The sequence below is a fragment of the Diorhabda sublineata genome, chromosome 6, assembly GCF_026230105.1.
Source record: "Diorhabda sublineata isolate icDioSubl1.1 chromosome 6, icDioSubl1.1, whole genome shotgun sequence".
Lineage (NCBI taxonomy): Eukaryota > Metazoa > Arthropoda > Insecta > Coleoptera > Chrysomelidae > Diorhabda > Diorhabda sublineata.
The window spans coordinates 11,583,754-11,600,344 of NC_079479.1; the positions used below are offsets into that span (position 1 = coordinate 11,583,754).

Here is a 16,591-nt window from a genome sequence, read left to right on the forward strand (position 1 = left end):
CTAGGTAAAAGCCTTAAATTAGAACAACTACGAAAAGACTGCATGGGAAGTCCGAACAATTCAATGGATATCATGAATATTGGAGGTAACACCAACAATAGCATTCCTGGTAAAAGTGATAGTAAACCTGAACAAATCCAGCCTAATACTAGGCCGCCCAGTACGGAAGATCAACAGTTGCCTCCACCAACAATGTTCAATCCCTTCCCTCACAGTTTCTTTCCCGACTTCGGATCAGGGTTTCCGCTACCAGTAAGTATGTTACACTTGCTGCCGCAAAGTGAAAAAAACAGAACAGATCACTTCGCACAACAATCGATGGAAGAGGATAATAAAGATAGAGCAAAAGGTGTGAACGAAGAAATACAACAAGATATATTCCGACCATCATCGCTCTTAGATAGGCGTGAACTAGTACAACAAAACGGGCAGGACTAGAGCTAGTACAATATAATATATAAAGATTAATCGTCCAAATCAAAACTATATGATAGATTGATCCAGTAGGTATTGAATATTTCTTCATCATATACCCTGTTAATATAAATTGAATTATTTAGGGTTAATACAAAAACTTCCATGCTACCATTACAATTTGTTCATTTTACCTTCAAATCATATAAAGTAGATTAGTACTCCACTACAAACCTCTTTATATAGTTTTTCAATCAAAACCGTCCTTATTATGAGGTTACTTTGACTTGTTTTCAGTTTAATAATAGCAGAACTTGATCTAAATATTTCAAAACCTTTTTTGCAATGATTTTAAATCTAATATTTACATAATTATAAAGCCTGTATATGGAAAATAATAAAATATGTTTTTATTATTATATATATATATATATAGTCTCAAACTTTTCTTTCGACCCTCTAGCGCTCAAAACCACCAATTAAAAAACTGTAAATGGCTACAATGTGAAGTACCACATATTTTTTTCAGAATTTAAACATAACCTGGAATATTTCGAGGTGCAAATTTTAATTGGATTACCAGATATAGATCCGACAGTTTTTGTTACAACACTTTCTTGTGAGATCAAATTTTTTTCTGGGAATCTCAGAGACTGTAATTTTTTGCCAAATATTGCACTGATTTAGACAGTAATGTTCTGTAATTACAATTCCAGCCAATCACTGCTGTGTGGTACTACTTGGGTCTTTGATATATCACAAATTCTGAAGTAATTGGGTCAAATGGTAATCTTGACATAAGATCAAAGGTCTTATAGTCTCCATTAGACTGTTTTAAAAACATCGACTATTTTTTCTTATTAATATTGAAAATATTGTTTGAAATGACGAAAAAAAAATCATGAAAAATTTAGAGATGTTGATATTGATATTAAAAGGTTTTTTCTAACTTTAGAATTCATTAACTCTTTAACAAGTCATCGGACTAGTTGAGTCAGAACAAATTTTTGTAGAGACTGAACGCTCCACACAAAAATATTCTAAATATTTTTGATATATTTACTTTTTCAAAAAGTTATTTAATGTTAACGATGGATTGATTTAAAATTCTTACATTTTTCTAATTTTCCGGCGCAATATTCAACTTTGTGATGAAATTTAATAGGACTTTTTTATAGAACATCTAATTTTCTATAATTTATCTTTCAAAAAATTTTTGATATTTTCTACAGATCGTAAGTTATTTGTAAAAAACCAAAAATTTTCTCAAAAAGTTGTCATTTGAATGCTTAAAATTAATTATATTAAATAAATAAATTTTCAACCTAAAAATTGAATGTTTATTATAATCAAAGCAATTTACATCGTTTCACTAAAAAATTTCCCTATCAATAAGGCACTTTTTTTCTGAATTGAATTAGAGCTAGCAATAAGTATCATAATTGCTTTTAATTTTTAGTGGAACACTTATTTTATTGTTCAATTAATACTACACCAAGCTCCGCCACATCAATTACGACTGTTAATTCTGTAAAAAATCGCACACACTCTTTAAAACTAGCACAAGAATTTACATCTTTCTCAATGAATTCAGAAGGCAAATCAAAATCATTGAAATTAGATGGAGAATCTATCGACACAAAGTCTAATATTGCATTTAACTTGGATGTTTTTACTTCAAATTTCCTTGCCTTAATTTTCATTCTTTCCGACAGTTGACATTTATAATCATTTTTTTCACTTCAACTTCTACTTCATTATCAAACAAGGAAATTATAGCTAGCGTTTCAGTTAAATACCATAGATGATTAATCATTTTTTCAGTAGCAGCTTTTGATATTTTAGAGTTAACGGCTTCGTATCGAATTAATTTTTGCAAAAAAGTAAGATCATGATATGGAGAAAGAATATCAGAAGGTGAAGAAAACCATGCTTTCATGTAATTTGTAGTATACTTCTGGAAAACTATTTTTTTCATAAACAATGAGTTTGAACTCGACTCTAAAAATAAACATTTTCAGACAATAAATCACCTTCGCCATCCAACGAGCACGACTCATAGCTCCTGGGTGTTCCTAAATTGATCAGACCGGAAATTCCGGTGTAATTTGAAAAATTCACTTAACCTATTTTGACTGGCTTGGTGGCGATCGACGTGGTTTTTTGATGTTAAGAACTGATTAGTTTTTGGAATCGGTCGGTAAAGCCGTTTAAAAGTTATTCCAAAAAAAACACATTTAGTAGTTTTTTTAAGATTTCTCAAAATCGGTTCAAACCGTAGTCAAAATCTAAGTTCAGTCAAGCCCTTTCTAATGGCGTCAACCGCGATCAAATCGGTCAAGCCTTTCAAAAGCTATAGGTTTTTAGTTTTTTGCAAATAACTTACGATCTGTAATAACTATCGAAATTTTCTCAAGAAATAAATTATAGGAAATTAAATGTTCTACAAAAAAAGTCCCATCGAATTTTCTCATAAAGTTGTTGGTTGAGTCGGAAAGTTAGAAAGATGTAAAAATTTTAAATCAATCCATCTTTAGCGTTAAATAAATTTTTAAAAAGTAAGTATATTAAAAAATTATAATCTTTTTTTTTGTAAAACGTTCAATTCTCGATAAAAATATGTTCTAACTTAATTAGTCCGATGACTTGTTAAAGAGAAAAAAAATTCCCATTTCAATCAAATGGGAAATTGAAATTTTCGAAATATTTCAATATTAATATAAAAATGTGGTCGATTTTTTTAACAGTTCAGTCTCTATATATGTGCTTTAATAGTTCTGCACAATATTTTCAACAATTTCAAAAAATCTTGTTCAAATAAAACTCAATTTCAATGTCTTTTTAGCCTTATAAAATAATAATAATCAAATTGTACAAACAGTTTTGAAATTTTATTCTTTATGTTAAAAATTAGTTATATATCTGCTTAAATATAATTTCGCTCTTTTACAAAATCACTAATGATGTCAAATGAAATATTTCTCATGATTTTGATGACAAAAAGAAATGAAACGAACCTTCAACAGTTTTGCATATATTTTCTCTTCCATACTAAACTGGCTCAATTTATCAAAGTTATAAAATAATGAGGGCAATATTAGAAAATATATATTGAGTAGAAATTTGTAAAAAGGATATGGCGATAAAATGGGTCTTCATAAGAGGGACCGTTCTGTTATTGACTTGATTATGTTTTTTTTTGTGAACCACAAAGATCAATTTGTGGTATTGTTGGTTGATGTTTATTGATTAGAATAAGCTGTCGTGCTTCCTGATTTTCAGATGGGTGTTTGAAAATTTATTCACAGAGTTATTTGCTAATATCCCAAATAATATAAAATATCCAGTCTTATAATTGACAGTTATTACAAACCAGCAGTACAAAATACTGACAGCCAATTTGATATTTTCATTCTATCCACATGATAAATAAGATTCTATATATTTACAAATTAAGGATTATGTCAATAGAGTCCTTCCACATTATCTATTAATAAACTAATTTCTACATAAATATGTTTTCATTATTAAAACAACGTGTGAAATTGAGATGAAGTAATAATTTTTTTGTTGTATAAATATCCCAAAAATTTCACCCTATTAACCTTATGCAATTTTTTTCAGTTTAAGTTTCGCAGTTACTCAACAATTATGTTTCTCATCAACATTTCTGTTACTGCCTCTCCATTTGCTTAAACCAGAAACTATCAAACTCTTTTCTTAGTAGTCTATTTTCAAAATTTCTCTGGTTTCATTACAAATTTCTACCCACTAAACGACAAACAATCTCAAGATTAGATGTTACGTTGGAAATTTAATTAGACCCCTGTCGAGTCTCCCGTGGATCTAGAACCTTCTTCTCTTATACACATAATAATTGTACAATATGAGGTTATGTGGAAAATTTTGAATAAGCCATTCTAAAGCTGCAAAAATAAGTATTGAACTGAATCTATCGACATACATAAATGTATATTAATTATGAGAAGCTCATATTGTCACATTTTAATAAAAAACACATTGTTTTCTTCTACCATTCCAATATCCAATTACTATCTTTGTGACTTTTACTTGCTTTTCGATTGAATAATATCAGAAACTTTAAATTTCTGTATCTACAACTACCTCCCACTAAATTTTTTACACACTTCTAGTTAATTTGTCTATAATGGTGTTCCACTATACCGTATGTTTCTGAGAAAACAAACCATAGGATTTCCCAAGGTTACTAGAATAATAGAAGGTTTGTGACATGCTCATGCTTTTGTAAACAAACGATAAGCTGCTAGAACACCAGCTACGTCATTATGTTTACAATTTTGTTTATAGTTTTATGTCAAACAGAACCTCACTAACATTATGTTCGAGTTATGAGGATGTGTGTTATCTCTTGCTGATCTGGATATACAAACGAATATATTTCTAACTGACGAATTTATTGAGCTGTCACTTGTCTACTGCGCATCTTGTTATTGTTACAAACCTTCTATTATTCTAGTAACCTTGGGATTTCCCATGTTACCATGTAAGCTCCATGTTATCTTCGAGTCGTCTACCTGCGCGGTCGACCTTCTCGCTCCGCGGTCGACCTTCTCGCTCCGGGGGGGCGGTTGACCGCCGACCTTTTCGGGTCAGTCTTTCTACCTCGATTTTATTGTTGATATGCTAAATAACAATATTTTTGTTCATTTTTTATATTCTTGCTATTTTTATAAAAGCTATGAAATTACATTTATTTTGGTTTTTGAATAAAAAAAATTCGAACAACTTTATCAAAATAGCATTTTATGACAAAATATTTATTAAACACTAAATGAAGAACATTAAAATAAATAGTACTTTTCAAATCAAAGCTTTTAAACCATTTCAAACATAATTTTTGGTTAAGAGGACCAGAAGGTGTTTCACATTTTTTTTAGAACGCTAGGTGCCCGAGAACGATTTTTAAACTACATAAAAAAAACAGTTTCAAGCTATTAATCAGACCTGTAATTTGTTAAAGTTGTTCGAATTTTTTTTTATTCAAAAACCAAAATAAATGTAATTTCATAGCGTTTAATAAAATAGCATTAGAAAGATAAGAAATTATAAACAAAAAAAATGTTATTTGATGTAACAACAATAAAATTCAGGTAGAAAGACTGACCTGAAAAGGTCGGAGGTTGACAGCCCCTCAGAGCGAGAAAGTCGGCGACCCGAAGTTAACAAGGAGTTAAATGGTAACATGGGAAATCCTATGGCCGGTTTCCTCAGAAACATACTGTATATGTTTTCAATGTGTCTTTTTATTTTCATTTTCATTCATTCAAAGATCGCTGTGTATATTTTTGTATTTGTGTTTGTACTAATAATTTCATAGATAAATAACTACAAAACAAAACACAATTAATACACAAATAAAATAATAAAAAATAGTATAAACACAAATAATTGCTGGTATCGTTTTCAGATGTCCTTATGGAATCCTTTGAGCAATTTCAAACATCCTGTCGTTATCTCCTCCTAAGAATGAACCTGAATACTAAAAAGTTGCTACTGCATAGTATTCGGTTTGTTTTATATTGAATTTTCTTCGTCAACATTTATTTATGGATGCAAACATTTTTAAGCTTGAATTATAAATTTTATTAACATATCTGAGATCTCTATATCGTCTTGTTAGTTCTGTCTATTTTGTTATTATGGTACCTTTTGTGGACATTTTATCTATTTATTTTACTCCTTTATCAAATTGAAATTGTTATGTCATCATTTCTACCGATTACCGATCATTTTTTATTATTGTCGTCATTTGACTTGGTATCCTTTGTTTTTATAATTATCTTCTATAAGTGCACAGTCAAAAACTCTTTTGATACATACTTGTTACCCTGAATATTTTCACCTAACTTTGGTTGGTTTTCGAACTTACATATTTTCTCTTAAATTGTAGTTTCAAATCAACTATCTGTTGTAGTCCATTAATTTCGTACTCCCACAATGTTCTTATTATAACATAATTTATGAAAATGAAACTAATTCCATATACAGAATGAGTTTTATCTATGGAACACCTCAATTATCTCGGAAACGGCTTGTACGATTTTTTATATGATATTTAGATGGCTACAATTGAATAAACTCGTTTAATTTAAATATCCTATAAAAATTCAGGTGCTAATACACATCTCGTAACATTTTTCCATCATTAGGTCTGCAAACTCTTCAGGTCTATTAAAATCGTTATCTGACAACTTTTGAACCAACTTTACTTTATATGGATGGAATTTATTAACACGTAAAATTTTCTTAAAGGATGTGTGCGAAATATCAAATTTTCTGGATAGTACTCAAATGTGGATCGTCTTTTAACAGGACATATAAGTTTTCTTTTATAAATGATGTTTCTCAAGCGACCCCACAGGAAATTGTCTAAAGGATTCATGTCGGTTGATCGCGGGGGCCATTCGATAAAACCACGCCTTCTAATTCATCTTCTAGGTATTGCTTTACCAAACACCCCGTCAGTTTTTCGGGATATTGGGTGTGAGATTCACACATCCAACAAGGATTGTTACGTAATCAGTATCTGCAATTATGCTGATTTACGTTTCCATTGATACAAAAAGTGGCCACATCGTAAAACATAACATTACAAAAAATTTTGGATAGTTTTGATTGTAACATTTTCCCTTAATAAGGTCTACAAACTCTTCACTTCTATCCAAATCGTCATCTGACAAGTCTTGAACCAGCGTTACTTTGTATGGATGGATCATGTAAAATTTTCATTACCGATGTTAGCAAAATATCCCTGGATATTTGTCACTCAAGTGTAGATCGTCTAACAGGACACAAACATCTATTGATTTGTTTTCAGTTGATGCAGTTTTTCTACGCCCTAGTTTGGATAAATCTTTCACTGAACCAGTTTCGTTAAACTTTTTTACTAATTTACTGACAGTAGATCTTGTGGTGGGTTTCGGTTAGTTCGTTTTACTTAATTTGAAATATTTGAATCTAATATTTTACATATTAAGAGGAATGAATATTTTTGATTGAATGAGTTTAAAATAAGAATAAACACTGTCAACTTTTTTGTATGTGTATGGTATATTAATATTATTAAGGGAAATTGGCAAATACTTCTGGGATATTTTAACACCTTTAATTTTCCGGTATTAATCGAAAGAGATTTTCAAATTCCGAGACGAAATGTACATATAACTTCATTTTAAAATATAATGATATCTTCTCTCGGAATTTGTCGTATTATAAGACTGATATATCATATTGCCAACGTTCCAACATAGATATTTTTTAATCTACAACATTTTTCTTTTACTAATACCACTTTACACAGTTCCTCAGATATACAGATTTTTTACCAAATATATACTCAATATTCTATATTATACAAAGGTTTTTTGTTCACTCCTCCATATTATCTCGATGCAGTAGAAAATTCTCTACCTTTCCTTAGAATCTCAAAATGTCAAACGTCTTGTTGAAAAGAAGGAAAAACTTCTTTGTATAGTGAAAGTTTTCTAATTTCGTTTAACATAAATATTTTGATATAAATATACCGTGAATCTACATAAATACGTTTAATTAAATAAAGCTAAATTCAAAAATTATTTGATTTGTTTTTCTAGCATTGAGAAATTTTCTATTTCTGACTTATCCTATACAAAAAGTTATAGAAAATAAATTTAAACTATCGTCTCAAGACATTCATAATACTTAATTAGTACCTAGAAAAATAGATTTCAGTGAGCCCATGTTTTATTGACCAAACAAAAGCTTTTGATAGAGTACGTTTAAGGACCTGACAAATATTATAGAAAAAAAAATAATACAAATCATAAATTTTCAAATATTTTTATAGAATTGAATAAAGGACATTGAACGTTAATCAAAACCAAAATAGGTCTCTCCAAAGAACTACATATTATGGATCGGGATATGACAGGAAGACAGCTTTAGTCATAACTCAATTGGTATAACTCAAAATCATACAAAGCGTCAACATGGTCAACGTAGCTTCCAGAATGGGAGATTAATTTTTGAGAATGTTATGAGATGCGGATGATGGAGTACTAGTGGCAGTTAATGAAGATGATTTACAGCGCGATGAAGACAACGACAGAAAAAAATAATATGAGAATTTAGACTGAGAAGACCAATCAATGGTTAGGCATGTTTGACATAAAGTCGCCGTTTCTTTTGTTGGAAGATATTGATGTGTTATGCGCGTGTGCAGGGCCGGATTAAAATTTATAAGGCCCGGAGCTGAAATAATGATGCGGACCCCTTAAGGAATTCGGAAACCCGAAAGAATAATATCAATACGTTAGATTTCTGGTATCAACACAATACAGATTGTTTTCCAAATGGTGGGGCCCTTTTGGATCCGGAGCCCGGTGCTATAGCCCCTCAAGCCCCTAGCTTAATCCGGCTCAGTACGTGTGTCCAATTTTTAGACGATTAAAGATTACTTGTTTTCTTCTTTTTTGAGTAATGGCAGTTTGGTTTTAATTTCGGGTATTATTTGTTTTAGTTTTGTTTCGGCTTCTTTCCAGATTGATTGCCATTTAAAAGCTGTGTCTCTATTTTTTTAGTAAGTCGTATAATCTTTTAGGTAAACGTTTGTATTATTTTTTAGATGGGTTTTTTGAAGGTAAAGTATTAGGGAGAATAATTCATTTAGGAGTAGTTTTATTTGTTCGTGATGGCACCAAAAGTCGTTTAAATTCCTTTGATCAATAATCTGTAGTTGAAATGTTGATAGTAAATAATTTTTTCTTAAGTCTTGTGATATTATTTTTTAAGGTTTTATTTTGTATGTTTTTATAGATAAAATTGAGAATTTCGAGTAATTCGTTTGAATAATCTGGTGCGATTATTTCAGGGTATGCAGCATTAATAGTGTTTTATAAAAAATCTCATTGAAATTTAAAACAAAAGGTGGGCTTCGGTTTTCAATCTGATATTTAATTGTCTTTAGTAAGGTGGTCAGATCTTCACTAGTTTCCTTATATTTTTTTGGTTTCTTTTTGATTTGAGTTTAGTAGGTTGAGCGAAAGTGATGGGGGGGCTATCAAAATATTCAGGTGATGTTGAAATTTTTCTTTTTGTAGTGATAGGAGTGTTGGTGCTTGAATTTAGTGTATTCTGTCTTAATGTGGGCTTGCAAAACTTGACGACATTTGACGAGGTCGTTGTTGTGGGTGTTTGAGGTGTGGTAGGAACTTTTGGGATATTTTTGATGATTGAAGCTGAATATTCTCTGTTGTCGTCTATGGTGTGGCTTCTATTATGTTCTCTGTTTCTTCTGTAGCAATTTTTCATTCTGTCAGAATCATTTCTTCTGTAGTGGTATGTGTGTCTCTTTGTTTCAAAAAGGTGGATTATTCATGACCTATGTATTTGGAATAAATTTTCAATGGAAGAGATAAAAATTTGTCTCCGAAAGCTTAATACGTGGCTATAATCTGCTTTAGGCATTCCTACATATAGGAATGTCATTTTTGATACTGTTTTTATTCCCATATTTTAGATTTTTTCTTCGATTTGTGAATTGGGTATTGTTGGGCATACGTTTGATATAACAAATATACATTCGGTATCGATTTTATTTATTTTTATTGATTTATCGTGTGGGATTAGGTAATCAACTGTTGTTTTGGAGGAGAGGTAGATACAAATTCTGTTAAAACTATGGATCCAACATCTACAATGTAGTCGTGAATTTTGGCTCCATTATTTATGGGTGGCTAGTATGTTGGAGAATTTTCTAAGGCCGACTCTGTCCCTGGTTAATTTCCGTCAATTAGGACAGGTTCCGAAAAAACCCGTCGGAAATCCCTCGCAATGAAACCAGATCTAAAAAGGTAAAATACTTGTGGATCTAATACACACTGTGATTATCCGTGATCACTGGATGGTCACTGCAATTAGGTTAAGATAGACATAAGATGATTTGTTTTCAATTTTAATAAAAGCTTTCAAAAATTAAACAAGACCGAATTAAACGTGGTATTATCAACCAAATTCAGGACCGGCCTTCTTGGAAGAACTTCTTTGTACTAAATAAAGCAAATTATTTTGAATGTTTTACAGTGTTAATGTCATTCGGATTTTTCCACTTTTCAGCAATTTGACATATACGTAAGATTGTTTTGAGGCTGATATTCTACTGTACTTGATAAATATGACTTACTTTCAACTGCGATACTTGTGATTTTTTATGAACAGTTTGTACAGTATACAGATTATATATAGCTACAGTAATTTGTTCGACAGATATATTTTTGATCTCGTAAGATCCCGGCTTTTCAGTATTTTTATAATAATTACAATAACAATATGGTTACAGATATGAACTTTTTATAATATTACCATTTACAGATTTAAATATATTATGACTAATAACTTTACAGTTGGAACAGACTGAAATTTGCGTTGTTTTCTGAATATATATATATAGAAGTATTTTTTCCCGGCATTAAAACAGTTTTCAGTTGTGTTTATTGAATATTTGGCAAAATGATTCGAGAAGAAGCGGATTACCGGACTAATCAGCCTTTTTAGAAAAACAAATAGTTAATGCTCCAATTTACAATTACTATCTATAAACCTCATCTAAAATAAGCGTATTGAATTAAATTTCCTTCGCCATATCACGTGAATAATGACAAATATTATAAAAGCGCTGCAATCAATCACATTAAATGATAATTTTTTCACTCACTGAAAATAGAATTATTGTATCCCAAAATTGAATAGAAAAGGGGGGCAAAATTTGAGAAAAAATTGATAATACATGAAATGTGAAATGAAACGAATTTATAACTGATGTATTATGTACAAGAAAATACCATATTTTCAATCCAACAAAGATAATTAACGACTCATTACATCATGAAATATGAAAACGAGATCAAAACATTAGCTCTGATGTAATCTGATCAATCTATGCCATATTGTAATGGATTAGTAGATGCACAACTACTTCATCAAAGTATTCATATCCAACAGTAACCAATTCGATATTTGCAGGTTCTATTTAATTGTCTTTTATTTCTTATCGTCGTCAAAAAGCCATATAATCAACAACCATAATATTTTCCACAAAATAGCAATAAAAAACTAAGGAGATTCGACATATTCCTTTCAGAACGAGGTTATCACTGCTGGTTTGAATATCTGCAATGGCAGCATGTCACTTTTCCATAGTTTCGATGACTATTCATACGCATATATAAAATGTTGAATTGTGAATTTATAGGTAATATATAGATCTTTTAACTCGCTCGCTTTAACTGGAAAGTGAAAGGCGACTCTATCGAGTAATCTATCTAGTAAACGTTCCTTCACATTTAAAAAAATTATGTTCTAAATGTCACTTTTCTTATACTAAATCTTCAATGCTGTTTTTTTAGAATAATTAATGGGACTATTAAATCCCATTTCAATGAATATAAAAGAGTTATGGTTACACTCAGTCTTTCCTCTTTCCATTATCCTCCAAAGGATAAAGTGACACAATTTTTATTTTATTCGGTAGTTGTTTCCATGCTTGCAGATCCTGTATGATCTTTTCGGCATGATACAGTTACTTATTTAATAAGGATTTTGTTTGGTCTACCCAGTCTAGTTGGAGATCTACCTCTTGCCTTCTACTTTCCCTTCTATGATCAATCGTTTCATTGTTCCTGATCTTCTTGCTATATCTCCCACGTACTGCAGCTACATGCAGTTTATTCTGGTTAGCAGCCTTGTACGTTGACCAATTTCTTGTAATACGGATATGTTGGTACGGTGTCCTGTCCATGATACTCGTAAGAGGTTTTTATCTGCGTTGTTTAAAGTCAACGTTTCAACTAGACGGAGCTTCGTTGTTTTCGTAATAGTTTTGTCTTTCTATTTTTTATTTAACTTGGTAGTCGCTGATCTTGCCTTTCCCAGAGTGTTGGTTATTAAGGAACCAAGATAGTTGAAATTGTTTACTACTTCGTAGCTGCAATTTCTGATGTTTGTGGTGAATTGTTGTCTTGTCTATCAACTATCATTATTTTCGTTTTGGATTTATTTATTTTTAAGCCATATTTTTCGCTGGTAACAGACAGTCTAGTCATAATTTCTGTTATTGCTGGTATGGTTGACGCTATGATCAGTTTGCCATTGGCGTAGTGCAGGTTCCTCCTTCCTCCAATTGATCTTCCGTCTTGCCACTCATCTAGAACCTCTCTCATGACGTATTCGCTATAAACGTTAAATAATGTAGGTGAAATCCTGTCTAACTCCTGCGGCCGTTTTGAAGGTCCCCGTCGGCTCTGACTTTCGCGTTGTTTTTCTGATAGAGGCTGCGCACTAGTTGAACCAGGTGTTTTGGCGTTCCCATTTCTTCCATTATGGTCCAAAGATAGCTCCAGTTAACTTTATCAAACGCTTTTTGATAATCAACAAAACAGAAATACAGTGGAATATTAACTTCTCTAGCCTTTTCAATAAGTTCTCTGATATTTAATATTTGATCCCTGGTACAAAACCTGCTTGCTCCTCTGAAAGCTGTGGCAAAATAATTGGTTTGAGACGGTTATGGAAGATATGCAGGAAGATCTTACTAGTGAAATGAGAGAAACCGTTCTGTAGCTGCTGCACGAACCTTTTTTGAATATTGGAATAAACAGCGATTCTCCTCAATCTCAGACCACTGTTCTCTTTTCCATATAAAGCTACAGGTTTTGGGAAATATTTCTATTCTCTCCTTGCCCACAGCCTTTAAGACCTCTGCCGTTATTTGATCCGTACCTGATGATTTTTTATTTCACAGAAGTTTTAAGGCATTTTCAACTTCCGCTTTTAGTATATCAGACTCTTAACAGGTAGTTATTTCTTCTTGGAGTTGTTCTTAATTACCTTTGTAAAATTTTCCACAATATACTTTCCAAACATCTGTTATACCATTGACGTCATTTATAATTTTCCCTCCTCATTTTTTTATTACTTGGGAGCGCAGTTTGAATTATTTGGAAAGATATCTTACTTTATTAAACAATTCTCGAGACACTCAGTACACAATTATCATGATTTCATTCGTATAAAAACTTATTCATTGCTCTTTGCAAGAATGACCACTTTTTATACAAATTTAGAACTTATTTCATGGTAACAACAGCGATTGAAAATATTTTAAGTTTTTAGAGAAAATTCAAAAACACAATACGAGTTTATAATAGTTGCAAAAAACAAATTCGATGTTCGAGATTAAAAATTTTTACCCATAGAAATTGAAGCATTAACTATTCAATAAAATAATGTTTGTACAAAATATGTGTTGACTATGTGTATGTATGGAAAAAACTTACTGAATTAACTGTGAGAAAAATATATATTAAGTTCGGTGTATGACAAAAAAAATTATTAAATCCATTAGGAAATTGTAAAAAAACTAATATTAGGCGAGAAACATATAGGTATACGGTCAACAATGTACAAATAATTCTATATGCGTTTATTTTGACTGCAAGTTGTTCTACAATCATAACCGCTTCAAAATGGACAAAGTATTCAAAAGAAAAACGTTTGGAAACGCCCTGCAAACAAGTTTAAGTATACGAGGTGTACTTCGTCTGCATGAACACTTTGCTTATAAGTTTTTTGAAGTGCGTTTACCTCGAATAATCTATTTGGATACTTTCCATTTTTCTTAAAATAAAAATTATGTGATATTATACATGTATGGAATGCACTTTGTTTCATCATATATGCAATCTATACACATTATTGCGTTCAATGCATTTTATTGATAAACATTATTAATTCAATATATCGTATTTTCTATTAATAATTTCAAATTATATTGTGGTAAAATTTTTATTTCATATTTCTAATCTGAAAGTGTATTTTGATTTTTCTCGGTGTATATTTTTACTTACTAATTATTTTTAATAAGAAATAAGGAGGTATTTTCAATTATTAAATAATCTTTCAAACGGAAAAATAATGAAAGCTACTACAGGATCAAAAAATTGCTCTAACTAATCATTTTCGTTTGGCTGCCAGTCCTGCAGAATTAAAATAAGGTAAATAAACGCAAGCAATAAAAATTTTGAATTAAAAATATTTATTACATAATGTGAGAAAAGTTTTACCAAACTGCTCCAAAAGATCAGCTGTTCTGGTTTTCTGTTAAACGATGTAAATTCATATAAAAAAAAGTTGTAGGTGTGATATTTGGGTGAATCGCTTTGATCAAGATCAAGATCAAGTTTTAATGATGAATATTTGAAAGCACGCGTTCATTTAGTCTAATAATTTCTATCATGTTTCTCAATTATATACAAAATTTCAATTCCATCGATGAAATAACTTTTCATATAGTGACTATTAAAAAAAAGGCCTACGAGATGTCATTGACTTCGCGAACGATATTTTCTTTCAGTTCAGAGATTGTCGCCGGGCTTGTTTCGTACACTTTACTTTTGAGATACCTAACCTAACCTAACCTAACAGAAAAAAGTCCATGGGGGTTAAATCGGGGGACTTGGATGGCCAAGGGATATCACAGAAAAGGCAAATCAATTTGCTAGGGCGTGAGGCGTGGCACCATCTTTGAAGTGAAGGCAGAATTTTCTCCCAATGTTGGAAATAAATAATCGTCAACCATTTACTTATAAGCAACACCATCTATGGAGATTTCTTGCCCTTGACGATTTTCAAAAAAATTGATTCCAGTTATTCCCCTGCCTGACAACGCACACCAAACCGTCGTTTTGGTACTGTGGAGTGGCTGTTGATGTTTTAAGCGGGGGGGACCAATAACGACTTATTTATACTTCGATTCAAATGAAAATGGGCTTAATTATTCCAAAAGATAGTGTTCACTGTGCGAAATCGCTCCCACATTGTCAAGCGTTTGCACAATTTGAATTTTACATGGAATAAATTTAAGATCCTTCTTCAATATTTCGTGCACTATAGTTTTTAGAAGCTCCAAGGTAGCGAACGGACTGACGCGGATTATCGCACAAACTTGCCGAATGTTTTCATTTGTTCTCGACGCCTTGCTGGGTTCTGGTCGTGGGTTTGTTTCTACTGAACTTGTTACTAGGAACCTTAGCATCCATGGGGCGTTACGTAACCGTCGAATATTGTAACGTGGACAGAATCTTCTGCCCCGTTCCCGTTAATGTTTATGGAGAAAATCGAAAATCAAATCTTAATTCTGCAACCGGACAACCCTTATTTTCATTATATTTTGAAAACACAACAAAAAGCTTCAAATCAAAATTGATATTTTATCCTAACCTAACCTAACCGCCAGAAATTGTACAAACAATATATATAGAGTGCCCAAAAACATAGATTTTCAATAGATTGGAAGATTGGGTATCATCTCAACAATATACCCAACAAACTTAATTCTTAACATCTTATATTTTTGTGCTTTTGAGAATTTACTTATCCATTAAGAGCAAATAACATTATTCGCATCCGGTTAATAAAAGTTAAAGTACAGGGTGGATCTCAAGGAGACTTGATGCGTCAATAAAAATTGAATTTGGATATTGAAAATACACAGAGTGATCAACTTAAATAATAAACGTAATTGGAAATATCTTCTTTAATTTCAAAATAAAGAATACTAAAAATTATTACTCATAACATTTTCAGGTTTGATTTGATTATATGATATAATGAATAATCACGCTGATTAAAATATAGAGTACACTAAATAGTTTTCCATACATTAAATATATTCAAACTTGTTCAAATATGCTTTTAAATAGTATCTGTACGATCTATAGCAAATAAGCACATTTTCATAGATTTCGAAATCTATGCAGGGTATAAATGAGTTCAAAACTTGCAGTTTCAAACAATTTATTCAATAAAAATTCAATTTACAAAAATAAGGACACATCACTAGAATAATAATTGTTTATTTCGTAATTTGAAACAACATGTTATCAAAAATAAAATAATATGGTAAGCAGTGAGTATACCATTGTACTATACTTTTCTTCGTACGTTCAAATTTGGAATAGTCTTTGTAAGTTGAAATTTTTTTTCCATATTTTGTGCTCATAGTTTATCTTAGTAAGTGGAATAAATTTGAGCACAAGGTATATTTTCTCATCTCTTATTTATTGAGACTGAACAATACCTATTTCATATTCAAATTTCACTA

At 31.0% G+C, this 16,591-nt stretch overlaps 1 protein-coding gene across 2 annotated transcripts in view; it reads left to right on the forward strand.

The window, feature by feature from the left end:
* The window catches only part of LOC130445064 (protein jim lovell-like), a 322,057-nt gene extending 305,675 nt beyond the window's left edge, over positions 1-16,382 (forward strand). For both annotated transcript variants that reach the window (XM_056780555.1, XM_056780556.1), the window contains one exon: positions 5-16,382. In XM_056780555.1, coding sequence (XP_056636533.1) covers positions 5-438 — 434 coding nt within the window. In that variant the 3' untranslated portion in view covers positions 439-16,382. The remainder of the gene's footprint in view (positions 1-4) is intronic.
* Positions 16,383-16,591: the final 209 nt, after the last annotated feature.